This window comes from Haplochromis burtoni, unplaced genomic scaffold (assembly GCF_018398535.1).
Source record: "Haplochromis burtoni strain Fernald_Lab_line unplaced genomic scaffold, NCSU_Asbu1 Contig_3, whole genome shotgun sequence".
In the NCBI taxonomy this organism is placed as follows: Eukaryota; Metazoa; Chordata; class Actinopteri; order Cichliformes; family Cichlidae; genus Haplochromis; species Haplochromis burtoni.
In genome coordinates, this window is record NW_024582364.1 from 6,556,718 (window position 1) to 6,571,098 (window position 14,381).

A 14,381-nucleotide genomic window follows, 5' to 3' on the forward strand; every position below is an offset into this window, starting at 1 on the left:
TGCAAGTAAGCTAACGATTATAAGACGATGTCAGAGGAATTGGTGCGCAAATTATCATCACTCACAATCAGTGCTGTCGCTCTCTATACACAGTTCGCGATTGCAAAGTGAAAGCAAAAAAACAAGCGCAAATTCAAACGCGATTTCAATATGTCACATATTGACAGTGGCTCACCGATGCCAATGACATAATTACCCAGCTACATTTCCTGAAAGAATGCAAAAGCATTGACATATATTTTTCCTTCCTACAATAGCCCGACGGGCAGGGCAGAGATAGATTTTGGTAGCCCGACTGGAAAAATCGCTAGCCCGGGACGTCGGGCTAGCGATTTTGCAAGCCCTGTATCTGATTGAGGAATCACTCATCTTTGGAAAAGAGAGTTTATTACAGAGAAATGGCTCTTTCCAAAATAAAAGCTATACTATACCTTCTTCTGGGCTATATTCTCAGCAGCATATTGTAGCGGGTCAGGGCTGTTCGGGGTTCTGTTTGTACAGTTATGTTTTGTTTATGTTGCCATAGTGACGGGTGACGCCCTCTCGCTGCGACGGTGTGTCCTTCCGGGGTCAGAGGGCGCCCTGTGTGTTGTTGTTGTTGCTGTGCGGTTGCCGCGCTGAGCAGTTAGCTAGCGGCAGTGTTCTTCTGCAGATGTCAATAAACGGCTGTGCTCCCTGGCTAGCTCACGGGAAGCAAGACCAAACGATCACCTCCGTCTCCTCCTTGTCTGAGCTCGCCACAATATTAAACATATCAGGTCCCCATAAGGAGAATCATGTGCTAACGGCTGTCTAAATGACTCGGGTAAAGTTTGTAGCATGCATTGTGCTTGTTGTTTTTGTCTGCTTCCACTTGTCTTTGCACTAGGATGATGTCGGCAATGTGCAGTCATATTCGTTGTGTTCCCACTAGTGCTGTCAGCGTTAAACTCGTTGAAACGTAACGCCAACGGCACCGTTAACGAGCTACCCCTGATCGCCCCGTGCGTGGGGCTAGACGGCCAACACGTTAACGAGCTAACTGCGCTAACACACTAGTTCCCACCCATGTAATTGAGCATTGCGTGGCACATCCAACATACTGTTTTACTTTAGTCCATGACGTCGCTTACCTTCAGGGTCATACGTCACATGAAAACCAAAATAATTCCAAACGCCAGATCTGAGAGTGGAGGTTCAATTTGCCATGTTGCAAGGAGAGCTTAACTTCTGTCTCGCTAGCTTGCCCTGCGCTCTTCCTTCTGGAATGCTGTCTGTGTTGAAGCGCTCAGTGGATCTGCGCTTGACAGTGCAGCCTAGGCGGAGTAGTCGAACGCAGATTCACTGAGCGCTCAACACAGACAGCATTCGTCAGAAGGAAAGTTGATAAAATAAATTACAAATTTTGTATTGTTCGATACATATGCGTACCGAACCGAAAGCACTGTATCGAACGGTTCAATATCGATACGAATATCGTTGCACCCCTATTCATATGTATTATATATATATATATATATATATATGATATATATACTAGATAATTAACTTAAATATTTATATATATATATATATAATATATATAAATAACCCAGTATATAATATATAGCGAATTTCTAGTTTGATCTTATATTTGTGTAATACTATGAGTTCAAACTACTGACTGATGAGAAAGAGAATATAATACATATATAGTATGATATATATATATATATATATATATATATATATATATAGCCATATGAGTCAAACTACTGGACTGATGAGAAGAATCAGTTATATCGTTTGTTATATTTAAAATGATTATGGCAAATAAAACAAAGTTTCTAATCACTTAACTAAGTCTTAACTCTTCTCCTTTGACGCTCTTAAACTATTTACTGCTGATAGCTACAACAATTTAACTTGTAAATGTCAGGGGTCAACATATTTTGCAGAGACAATGCAAAATGAAAGCTCCACAGTAAATACACCAGTGTAAAAATGCTCGTTTCTAATTGATTTCCTTTGGTCATACAGTGCATTATGCAAAACAAACAATAATGCAAAAGAAAACTGAAAACAAAATGATGTTTATATTTTACCTGAATTCCCCATAATTTGTCTCTAAACAAATACAATGACAAAGACCTACAGACTTATTATTAGAATAGTGATATGTGAAAGCAAGCATATGGGTACATTATATAAATAATCATACCTCACCTGTTTCATATAGTCAAATTTCATATCTGTTTCAGTCTCTAACATTTCTCTGGTTCTTTGTCAACTGCAGCGTATTTCTGGCACTGACACCTGGCAGAGGGTGAACACTGGTATGCCAGTCAAATCTCCTCGCTTTGCCCTGTTTGACCTGGCGGAGGGTAAATCTTACAGCTTCCGTGTACGCTGCTGCAACTCTGCCGGCGTGGGTGAAGCCTCTGAATCCACAGGAGAAGTCATAGTTGGAGATAAACTGGGTGAGCTGGCAAACCAAGTGTGTCAAAACTAATGCTGCATATAAAAAGACCTGCTCAGGACTGAATAATAGTAGCTCTAAAATCACAATGTCACTGGTTTATTTTACAGTCTGCTGCAGCGCCTTTCTGCATTATAGGATGTTCTGTGTTTTCCTTTTCCTCTAACAGACCTACCATCAGCTCCAGGCAACCCGGTTGCCACCAGGAACACTGACACATCTGTGGTGGTTTCCTGGGGGGCCTCCAAGGATGTGCAACACTTGGTGGGCTACTATATTGAATGCAGTGTGGTGGGCACAGATGTCTGGATGCCTTGCAACAATAAGCCTGTTAGGCAGACCAGGTGGGCAGGTTTAAAGGTGCAATTAATGCATGCTCTAAGACATGGAGGATACTGATTTTGCCATGTAAATATGTCATCTTTTTATGTCTTTTTTATAATACTTCCACAGGACTTAAGAGGATAAGTAGCAGTCAAGTGCTGCTAATAAAATGCACTTGATTAACTGAACATGAGAAAGTGTAACCATCTCTATAAAAGCAGATGTTTTGCCAGTTTACTGATCTGAAGCATTCAGGTGTGTGTTAAGACAATGCTACAATCTTTCCAGGAGTGGATATCCAGCACAATCACTCCAGAGCTACATCTCAAACCCTATATGTCTAAGTTTCCATATTAAACGTTAAAGTTTATGATAGTATCACTAGAAAAAGGATGAGCAAGTATGGCTTGTTTGAAAGGGTTGCAAGCCTCTTCTCTCCAAAAAGAACATGGCAGCATGGCTTAGATGTATTGCATCTGAACAAACCACAAGACTACTTTGGAAAAAAAACAATCTCCTTTGGACTGATGAACCTAAGTGGAGATGTTTGACCATAAATGCAGAGCTCCACATCTCTAGAAAACCAAGCACATGGTGCCAGAATAAACTAATTATCCCAACTCTTAATATGTTGGAGGTTTAATGATTTAGGTTGGATTTGTACCCACAGACCTGAGCACCTTGCAGTCACTGAGTTAAAGCTTGGCTGAAATTGAGTCATGCAACAGGATGATCCCAGTGGTAAACAAAGAATCAAGGTGTTGCAATGGCCCAGTTAAAGTCCAGACCTCAACCTGAGTGAAGTGATGTGGCAGGACCTTCAGAGAGCTGTTTATCATCATCATCATCGTCATCATAGTAGTAATAACAATAAAATATAAATAAAAGAAATAGTAAAAAAGGTAAGTTACCCACTGAGGTCAAAGGCCAGCAAATAAAAATAGGTTTTTAATCTGGATTTAGCAAGAAGGTCCTGACTTCGAGTTTGTTATTGTTTTGTTTTTGTTTTTTTAAAAAAAGCAATGTAACTTGAATGGCTTAAAGTATTTTGTATCAAAATCAACCTTTTGTGATATTACAAAAGATCCCACCTATTGATTAATACTAATGCTGTCATAGATTGTTCATAGAAATGAGTGAAATGCAGAGAATCTCTTTTTTCCGTTTAGGTTTGTGTGTCATGGCCTGATTACTGGTTCAAACTACCTGTTTAAAGTGAAGGCAGTAAATGCTGCTGGATACAGCCAGAGCTCCCCCAATTCTGACGCTGTAGTTGTACAGGCTGCCATCTGTAAGTGTCATAATTCTTTCTCATTGTTCACTTTGCCCGCAGTATTCAGTTCATTTCCCCCTTTGTCCCCCCTTATCCACGTATAGTCTTTCACCACTCCTAACTCAAAATCCTCTTTATGTTTTTTTATTTACTTGCTGAGATTTTATTCTCATACAATTAATCTACCAGATATTTGCCTGTAAATCTCATGTGTTAATGAGTTATGTCTTGATGCCTGTTTAATAAGAAAATCCCAGAAAGTTGATTCTGTCCATCGGAACGCAACATTTTCAGTGGGAAAAACATTTCATCACTTATCCAAATGACTCAGCTGACTGCAGGTTTCCCCTACATTATAAGCAGTACATTTGCAATATGACCAAAACTAGCACTGTTACCTGAAAACAAGGCATAAGCTCAGTTTCATGATCTGCTATGACCATTACTCAGTGGCCATGAGTACTGTACAAAGAGACTCTTGTACTCTCGGGGGAAACCTGCAGTCAGCTGAGACTGAAGAAGTCCCTTGGATGAGTTATTAAAGGTTATGAATTATATGTTTATAAAAGTGCAGTTGATAACTTGCATGTGCCTGCATGACAGTCTCATTGCTACCACTATATTTGGTAACTTTCCCATCCTTTAACTTTTGTATTTACATATTTTTTGTGGCTTGGTTAAACCAGTCAGGTCATGTTTTACAATGTTTCTAATTCGTGTGAAGGGTTTGAGGGTTTAAGCATGTAAGTTTAATTTTGCTTGAGTTCTGCTGTTTGATAACTCTTTAGGGGTGCCTGTTAGTGCCTCGCCAAGATGAAGACTAAACTATTGTGTTCTTAAAGAGCATGATCTTAATGAGTTCTGGCTTTGAAGAATTTCTTAGTGTGAAAGTTTCACAGCTGCTTGCGTTTAGTGTAAGTATTTCTTTTTCCATTATTGTGATACTAAATAACAAATGTGTGTTTCTTGTGTGTGTAATGCAGCTGCATGTATGATGTTCATCTGTACCATCGCAGCTAACATGATATTTTAACACTGATTACCACTAACACCTGTATGATACTTGGCTAATGCTAGTCTGTATGAAATTGTGTGCAATTATTAATTTTCCATGTAATAATTTGGGTTTTAATATTTCAGTGTTAACTGTTTTGACTCGCTTACTCACATTTTTTCTCACAATTAAAACTGACCGGCCTGTTTACTCTCATCACAGCCGTACCTGGTAAGCCCACCGGTGTGACCCTGCAGGAGGCCTTCAAGGACTACATGGTCCTGGGCTGGAACGCGCCTGCTAACAACGGAGGAGCTGACATCAGGGGCTATTTTGTGGACTACAGAACTGTAAAGGGAGGCGTTGCTGGAAAATGGCATGAAATGAACCACCAGGCACTGACTACAACTACCTATAAAGTAAGCTTCAAGTTCCTTCAGCCTCACATTCATAAAACATAAAATGTTATCACTGCATGTAATGAAGCTGGCAGGCACTTTTTAGTCTCTAACTATTTGCATTTGTTTCTTTTAGGCGGAGAACCTGAAGGAGAGGCTCTTTTATCAGTTTCAAGTCCGAGCAGTGAACATGGCTGGTGTGAGTAAACCCTCTCTGCCCAGTGCACCTCTGGAGTGCAAAGAATGGACCATTACTGTCCCAGGTATCACTGACCACATGTTCACCGAAACACAGAAAATTGAGCTGGTAGATATTAGTAACAGAGGGGTTAAACCAATAACTGACTATCCACTGAAAGGAAAAACTTATGTAAGGGGGTTACTAAAAGTTAAAGCATTTTTAATCAGTGACCTGACCAAGAATAATGTGGAAATGATAACTAATAATCACACACTGTCACACACTACAATTAAGTGAAAAAACATCCATATCATATGCTACCAGATATCTAGGACAAAATATTTATATTTTCTGGGTAACTTCAGCGTACTTTTAAGAGCAGCCACACTGATTAAAAGTACTATTCTCTTTATCTAGCAGAAATGCTTATCTGGAAGGTTTTTTTTTTTAGTTGTGCTATGTCCAATGTTTTACAAGACAGAGACTGATGCAAAATTGCTTAGACAACAGTCAGTTAAATCACTTTATATTGCTTTCAGTTCTCAGCATTATAATTTGGTGCTAAGCCAGGTTTTTGCCTATATAATTAGACCTGAGCCCCTGATATTAATTATTTAAACACTTTTATCTTTAAGGTGTTCCTGTTGGTCTTCATGTACTGGAGGTCCGTGACACCTCTGTGGTGGTCCTGTGGGAGCCACCGGTGTTTGATGGTCGCTCGCCTGTCAATGGCTACTACTTGGACGTCAAGGAGGCCTCTGCTGGTGAGGAATGCTGGAAAGGTGTTCATGAAAAGGTCAACAAGATGAAATACATGAAGGTGAGGAAGATGCATATAATTCAGTTTGAACAAAATTGGTTCATTAATATCTTAATGTCAAATACGACGTGTGAAATACTAGTTTTACTCGTTGGTGGTTGGACTCTTTCTTACCCCTACCTGTTATGTGCTAAATCAGGTGACTGGACTGAAAGGTGGCGCATCCTATGTGTTCCACGTGCGTGCTCAAAATCTTGCTGGAGTTGGAAAGCCCTCTGCAGTCTTAGGTCCAATCCTGGCCCAGACTCGCCCTGGTGAGTGAGACTGTTATGTAACTGATGCAGTCAGTCACAGAGTGTTCCTATCCAGTCTTAAATAAATGTGGAAAATGTGTCCTCACACATGACTTGACATTATTTTGCAGTTCTACACTGATGGCCAGGCTTTTTATTTTGATGATTTACTCTTTTAATGACTAAAATTCTGAGTTTGAGGACTGAAAATACTAATATCGGGGATCCTCTCACCATTTAATATCTCTCCCTTAGGCACCAAAGAGATTTACGTGGATGTTGATGATGACGGTGTGATTTCCATGGTCTTTGAGTGCTCTGAGATGATGGAGGGCTCTGAGTTTGTTTGGTCCAAGAACTACAAAGAGATCACAGACACCTCTCGTCTGACTATTATCAGTGAACGGGGAAAGTAAGTACACATTATGTACCACTAATGAATAGAATAGAATAGAATAGAATAGAATAGAATAGAATAGAATAGAATAGAATAGAATAGAATAGAATAATCCTTTAATTGTCCCACAAGGGGAAATGTTCACTACCAACATTTTCCCCCAGCATTAGAATCCATGTCACCAGATGATATCAGCTAAAAAGAGAAAAAATGTCCCCACTCTCCTCCCTTGCTGTGTCATCATCTGCAGATCCAGAGCTATCTTCAACAGTCCCTCTCTGGAGGATCTGGGTACCTTCTCCTGTGTAGTCACCAACACTGACGGCATTTCCTCCAGCTACACGCTCACTGAGGAGGGTGAGACGCCCTTTGAAGGCTGTCTCAGATTACATGGTGCAGTACTTCTGTCGGTTTACAGAGGTCATGACATTCATCCATTTTGTTGTTCTTTTCTTAATTGACAGGTCTCAAGCGTCTTCTGGACATCAGCCATGATCACAAGTTCCCTGGTGAATATTGGGACAAAGCGCAGATGTTACCAAGACCAGAATTTCAGTTTTATTTAGTAATAAATGTAGATGTTGGTTTAAATATGGTTTGAAAATGATTTGTTTTCTCAAACAAATGCAGCCTACAAGCCTGTTTTTAACTCTGTTATTGCTGATACCCACTGTGACTTTATGCCCTACATCTATACCTACATGCAATCCTAAAGAAAATAGAAGTTGTTCTGCAAGAGCTTTAATAAATCTGGTGCTCTCTAGTTATTCCCTTTAAGAATGAAATGGCTATGGAGCTGCTCGAGAAGGGTCGCGTGCGATTCTGGACTCAGGTGGAGAAATGCACTTCTGACTGCCAAGTGGAGTATGTCTTCAACGATGTTATCATTTCTCAGGGAAAGGTAGGAATAATGCTGCAATAATAATGCCGACACCTCCCCCCCCCAGTTTTAAATCGAACGTAACCTTACTGCTGATGAATCAGAGGTTTTCTGTTTGCCTCACTGTTTTCAGAAATACATAATGAACTTCGACAAGTCCAGCGGTATTATTGAAATGTTCATGGACTCTTTGGAAGTCACAGATGAGGGGACGTTCACCTTTAACCTGGTGGATGGCAAAGCTAAGGGTACAACCAGTCTGGTGCTAATTGGAGATGGTAAGCAGCTTTAATGGCTAATACAGTTTTGACTTCCATTTTGATATAATAATAACTTGGATTAGCCTAACTTATAACTTTAAGGACTGACAAAATGGCATAAAAGTACTGAGCAGTTAAGACGAAGTCAAGAGAACAGCATGAAAATGAAGGCTGTAAAAATACACAATGCAAATGTCAGTGTAAATATAGACTTCTCCCAGTCTGCTAGGTGTATCGCCAGTGCTGCAGTTTAATTATGTATCCATTGAGGGGCAGCAGAAGGCAACGTTTACTTACAGTTGTCCCTTTTCATTTTGTTATGGCACGCATTTTCTAATACACTTGTGAGTGAATGAAGTGAAAAATAAGGGTTTAATCTGTTTTTTAGCATTTATGTTTCTCTTTGTCCAGAATTCAGGGAGCTTCAAAAGAAGTCAGAATTTGCGAGGGCAGAATGGGTCAGGAAACAAGGTAAGAAATCTCACGCCTCTTTCACGTAAGCCTAATGATAATTAAACAACTAATTTTTTTTGTGTAATCATTCCATTTATTTTCAGGTCCTCACTTTGTCGAGTACCTTGACTTCAGTGTTACCCCTGAATGTGATGTACTGCTGAAATGCAAGGTAATAGAAACGAATGTGAATAATTACAGCGCTGTTGATATTTCTTCAGAGGTGGAGCACATAGGTAAAGCGACTCCTTCCTGTCTCTCTCTTTGTTTCATAGATTGGAAATGTCAGACCAGAGACTGAGATCACTTGGTCTAAGGACTGCATTGAGATTGCAGAGGATGATGAGGATGCTAAGAAAATCGAGAGGCAGGACGGCGAGCTGACCTTTAATATTGGAAAGGTCAGCCATTAGATGGGGGCCGTATGTTGCGAGGAGTTGTGAGCTTATGAGTAAAGAGCTATCAGGAGTGCTGATGCAGCTCTGCTTCCATTGTACAGCCTTACCAGCTGCTGCGCTGTCTACCAGCCCTCTCTGACACATACATTCATAAATGATGAAACACTATGGAAAATATTCACCTTCCCAGGTTGTAGTAGAGTGGTGGAGTCAGCACATTAGCGTGTTCCCTGTGGGGATCTGAATAGATGCAGTGGGTACCGAAACTGCTACAATTAATGCTTTCTCTGAATTTTCATACTTGGAGACTCGGCGATCGTATTTATACCCACTTAATTCCATTGTACATGTCATGCGCTTTTAACTCATTCATTTCATTCTAACAATAATCAATATAACTTCTCTGGCAACCTTACACGCACAAAAAAGAAAAGAAAAAAACTCTTTTTGATAGAATTTTGATCTGGTTTGACACTAAGGGCCCAGTGCCAGGGAAGCTACATTGATATTTCATTGAGACTGTGTAAGCATTACTCATTAGAAGAGGGTCGGTGTCATTGCATGAGCTCCTGTCAGCTGCATTTGCAATAACTGGCTTATCTGTCTAATTCACAGTGGGTTATTAAGCAAGAGAAACAGAAAGAAAAAAAGAGAAAACCACCTGCAGAGGACGTTCCCCCGCCACCAAGACCTAAAGTCTGGACATAATCTTTCTGCCATAAGTTGATACCTGATTTCTCCATGTGTCCTCCTTGTCTTCCCATATCCATGTTTTTCTCTGTCCTTTCCATGTTTTCCCTTTAACGCCTGCAGCATCACGGGCGGGAGAAAAGCTTGCCTTTTCGGTTTACTTGGTCCCTGTCTGGCTATTTGATTGTCTTTTATCTGTCCCAAAAATAATATTGCACTCCCCTCACTTTGAGGTTAAGGGGATTTCATTATTGCTTCAAGGATACTTATGCGACTTTTAATTTGAATCTTAGATCTCCAAGCACGACGCGGGTGTTTACGAGGTCTTCCTGAGGGATGAGAGAGGCAAAGATAAGAGCACCTTCAGTCTGACAGATGCAGGTAGTCTCCCTCAGAAATTTTAGGAGCTGAAAATCAAGTGGAAAAGTGGAAATGAGTGCTGCGGAAAAGCAAAAGTAATATCAGCGAATGTGACATTAATTGCTGTCGTCATGCTTTTCCCCAGGATACCAAGCTGTAATGAATGAGCTGTTCAGGGTTATTGGTGAGTCATTAAAATTCACACTTACCAGGCAGTAATGAAGCACAACACATAGACCACGCACTAAAGAGGCCCACAGAAAGAAGCAGAATGTGCCTATTCAAAGTATTTTTCCTGAGAACGAACAATTAACATCTAAATATTTCATGCTTTACTGCATACCATTATCCGATATTAGCTCCAAGAGATGCAAATAAGTGCCTGTCTTTGCTCTTTTCTCCCTACAGCTAACTCTTCCAGCGAAATCAAAGTTCTCAGTACCGAGCATGGCATCGTCCTCTACTCCACGGTCACATATTACCATGAGGACCTGCGTGTTGGTTGGCTCCACAAGTATGTGAAATTGTCCTGGTTTGCAATCTTTTATTTTATTTTAAGACTCATTCACTTATAAAATACACAAAGCAATACTATCATGAAGCTACATTTAAAATCAAATGCAGCTGATAACAGTCTTTGACCTTGACTCTCAGAGGTGTCCAATTAGATTGATGTCAAACTGTTATCGACACTGTGCAAAATTATCTGACCAGCATTGTAAAATGTTGCTTATAACCATACAGTCTGTACATGAAATTATGAGGTAAACCTCTTAGTGCGTGATAAATGCATGTGTAAATGATTCAAGTTCATTCTAAGGAGCTTGGAAAGAAAAGCGTCTGGACTTCTTTAAGTTGCTTGAAGACGTTTCACCTCTCATCCATCATTCGAGTAAATTCAAAAAACAACATTTTTATCTGCAGAATTTTTGCTAATAATTTTTACATAAAGACAAAATAAGTCATTAAAAAATAGGCAAAACTACCTCAAAACATAAACACAATTTGAAACAGACAACAGATGTTTGAACTGATTTTTTTTGTATCGGAAGGATCTGTGCGGTAAAGTCTCTTTGTGGGCAGAACTGAAAAAGTGGTTTTGCATATAAAACCTCAAGCTAAATGTTCTCACCATCACCATCTTGGCGCAGACTGGATTCAAACCCAGGACCTTCTTGCTGTGAGGTGCCAATACTAACTACTGTGCTGCCCTTCAGGCTTAAGTGGAACTGTACAGTACAGCTGTCCTTTTGTAGCCACCAGGGTTGCCCCCTGGTGGCTATTAAAAAGAATGGATATTAAAAGCACTTCCACAGTTGGCTTTGCTTTTCCGACCCAGCAGCTACATCTATCTTTTATACTGTCCATAATCCTCACTGGGGGAAGTGATGCGGAAGGAGCTGCAAGACAGCCATAACAAGACCTGGCTGAATTCTCTAAATCCTTAGGAAAGGTGCTCTAGGGCTTCCTTCATTAATTCCTTTTGTGTGAGATACTGTGGAGAATCCTGCATGAAAGGAAAGAAGATAAAGCTGTCTCACAGTCAGCTGCATGTTTTTTCTTTTATTAGAGGCTTAAGGACAGCCAAGCTGCTGATAGTGAGGAGATGTATTTCCACATCTGAAAATTGTTGTAGTTACAATTTTCCGATTGTAACTACAACAATCTGAAACGTTGTGAGATTAGAATTTGAGAATTGGATGACTGCTGTAAAATGGGTTCACCTGTTGTACTTGATGTTAGTTGATATTAATTGTATGCTTATCTGCAACTCGTGAACTATTATTTCTCCCCCAGAACAAAGTCGAGTTTTCGTAACAAATGTAACCACACCGACCAGTCAAATAAGCACTGCAAGTACCACTTTATTGACACCATGTCACGTTTCAGAAATGTTCACTTTATTTAAATATTGTTTCAATTAAAATCTGTAAAGTTTGGTTAACATAGTCTCCATGCCATAGTTAGCTAAGCCAATTACATTTAGCGTAATATTTATTCATAATTTCAGCTATTTCAACTAATTTCTCTGTATTACCTATTGCTTTTAGAATTAACATTAATCTAGCCATCCATATATATCTCTTCCAGCATTCATCTACATATTGTAACAGTTAAATTAATTGCTTTCATGAAATTCTTTAACACTTCTCTGCTTTTTTGTACTGTAGTTGTCATTACTACTTGTGTAAAATATCACAATAGTAGTCATGGTACTGTTTTTTGTATAAGACCTTCAAAGCTGGTCTGTGCACTATGGCAACACTTTTTGCATATCTGAGACCTGCAGTACACAACATGAGGTAATATTGTGCCATTCGAAAATCAAATTGAAAATGAAACAGTAAAAAAAATGGCTAAAACCATCAGCTCTCTTGTTGATGTACATGATTATATATGTATAGATGGGGATAAAATCTTGCCACATGTGACATTTAAATAACAAAACAAAACAGGGATTATTATGCAAGATTGAAGTGTCTGCTGCAAGTATTGCTCCGTACTTGAGTCATATTCCTTGGTGTACTGGATTGTATACATTTTCATTTCAATAAATTAGGAGTCAGGCATTGTTTGATGTCTGTGTTCTTGATTCCTTCACCAGAGACGGCAAAATTGCTGCTTCAGAGAGAGTTAAGTCCGGAGTCACAGGAGACCAGCTTTGGCTTAAGATCAATGAGCCTACTGAGAAGGACAAGGGCAAATACAGCATGGACATCTTTGATGGCAAGGACGGTGTAAAGAGAGCCTTTGATCTGACTGGCCAGGGTGGGTAAAAGTTTTAAAGTCAAAAGGAGCAAGACGCTTCAGGCGCAGAAAGAACCACATCCTGTTAACTTTGTCTATCTTTTGTGCTTATGTAACTAAATTATGATTGGTGATTTGTCCTGGTGCAGCATGGGAAGAGGCATTTGAAGAATTCCAAAGGCTCAAGTAAGTAAACAAACTCATCTGACTCCATCCTTCTTTTGTGTAATTCAGCTTTTCTGTCTGAAGAGGATGTTTACAGAAATAAAGAGCAGCAGCCATCACAAACTCAAAATAGACATGAGGGCTGTTTTGGATGCACTCAAAATACATTTGCCGGTAGTGAACATACTTAGAAATAACTACGATACCATTTTAGAAAGCTTCTGACAATGTCTGTGTCCTTCCTTCCTCCCTTAGAGCTGCAGCAATCGCTGAGAGAAGTAAGTGCCTATTTATTCTCTGGTTTCTCCCGAGGGACACCACTCTATGAAATTATGTAACATCTTTTGGGATATCGCTTAACTTTTAACTTGGATATAGCGTGGTTAAAGGATAGATCTCCTCTGTAGCTGAAATATGAAAGTGAACAAAGGAAATTTCCAGCTAAAACACACTTCACTACACCACTGAAAAATGCAGCATTGGTGAGTATAATGCTCACGAGCTCCCCTTGATGTTTGACACTTGCACCTGTATTTCCTGTTTAGACCGTGCTCGTGTTGTTGGAGGCTTGCCAGATGTGGTTGCAATCCAAGAGGGCAAGGTAAATAAACAATTTTTCACTCTATTCATGAAGAGTGTCACTCTCTTATTCTTTCTGTTCTCTCTTAGTTTGTGTTATTCTATGAGTGTGTCTTACCTCTAAAATCTGATAAGCTCTCTTGTTGCATATGTGTGACACCCATCAATCACCTGCCAACTTATATTTACTCGTTAGTCCCTGAACCTAACTGGCAACGTTTGGGGCGAGCCTGTACCTGAGGTGTCCTGGACGAAGAACGAAAAGGTGCTGGTATCTGACGACCACTACAAACTCAAGTTTGAGCATAACAAGTTCGCCAGTATCACAATCGCCGCCGTCTCCACGGCTGACTCTGGCAAATACGCCCTTGTGGTGAAGAACAAGTATGGCACAGAGGCCGGCGAATTCACTGTCAGCGTGTACAACCCAGAGGAAGAGGAGAGCAAGGAGGAGAAGAAAGACTAAAGGATGACACAGCGTAATGACACAAGGAAGATTAACAACAGGGCAGTCTCCAAAGTATTTTACCCCGGCATGTGCCGGTGCAACACAGCAAATAAATAAATCATGAATTCAAAAAAAACAATCATGGGTTAAAGAGTTTCGGGCATTTCTTATTAAGGATAGGGTTATGAATGTGAAACAGAATAACTGTTTGCTTGCAGTTTGTGCTTGATGTGTCATGTTTGGGGGATATTTGACTTGACAATTTTATTTTGAAAACAGCTTGAAGACCTCCAAAAGCAAAACACTCTATTCTGATCATTTAAAGTTTTACATTTAAGTAATT

At 39.9% G+C, this 14,381-nt stretch overlaps 1 protein-coding gene across 3 annotated transcripts in view; it reads left to right on the top strand.

The window, feature by feature from the left end:
- The window catches only part of myom1a (myomesin 1a (skelemin)), a 30,458-nt gene extending 16,284 nt beyond the window's left edge, over nucleotides 1-14,174 (top strand). For 2 of the 3 annotated variants that reach the window (XM_014331855.2, XM_005912443.2), the window contains 24 exons: nucleotides 2,255-2,438; nucleotides 2,607-2,781; nucleotides 3,931-4,052; nucleotides 5,251-5,447; nucleotides 5,563-5,689; nucleotides 6,243-6,427; nucleotides 6,567-6,681; nucleotides 6,916-7,072; nucleotides 7,308-7,414; nucleotides 7,522-7,566; nucleotides 7,822-7,958; nucleotides 8,071-8,215; nucleotides 8,609-8,668; nucleotides 8,755-8,822; nucleotides 8,926-9,051; nucleotides 9,664-9,744; nucleotides 10,032-10,119; nucleotides 10,244-10,282; nucleotides 10,507-10,612; nucleotides 12,704-12,867; nucleotides 12,996-13,032; nucleotides 13,267-13,289; nucleotides 13,557-13,612; nucleotides 13,787-14,174. In XM_014331855.2, the coding sequence (XP_014187341.1) occupies nucleotides 2,255-2,438; nucleotides 2,607-2,781; nucleotides 3,931-4,052; nucleotides 5,251-5,447; nucleotides 5,563-5,689; nucleotides 6,243-6,427; nucleotides 6,567-6,681; nucleotides 6,916-7,072; nucleotides 7,308-7,414; nucleotides 7,522-7,566; nucleotides 7,822-7,958; nucleotides 8,071-8,215; nucleotides 8,609-8,668; nucleotides 8,755-8,822; nucleotides 8,926-9,051; nucleotides 9,664-9,744; nucleotides 10,032-10,119; nucleotides 10,244-10,282; nucleotides 10,507-10,612; nucleotides 12,704-12,867; nucleotides 12,996-13,032; nucleotides 13,267-13,289; nucleotides 13,557-13,612; nucleotides 13,787-14,056 (2,814 nt within the window). In that variant the 3' untranslated portion in view covers nucleotides 14,057-14,174. The remainder of the gene's footprint in view (nucleotides 1-2,254; nucleotides 2,439-2,606; nucleotides 2,782-3,930; nucleotides 4,053-5,250; nucleotides 5,448-5,562; nucleotides 5,690-6,242; nucleotides 6,428-6,566; nucleotides 6,682-6,915; nucleotides 7,073-7,307; nucleotides 7,415-7,521; nucleotides 7,567-7,821; nucleotides 7,959-8,070; nucleotides 8,216-8,608; nucleotides 8,669-8,754; nucleotides 8,823-8,925; nucleotides 9,052-9,663; nucleotides 9,745-10,031; nucleotides 10,120-10,243; nucleotides 10,283-10,506; nucleotides 10,613-12,703; nucleotides 12,868-12,995; nucleotides 13,033-13,266; nucleotides 13,290-13,556; nucleotides 13,613-13,786) is intronic. The other variant, XM_005912442.3, reaches the window with a different exon arrangement.
- The last annotated feature ends 207 nt before the right edge of the window (nucleotides 14,175-14,381 follow it).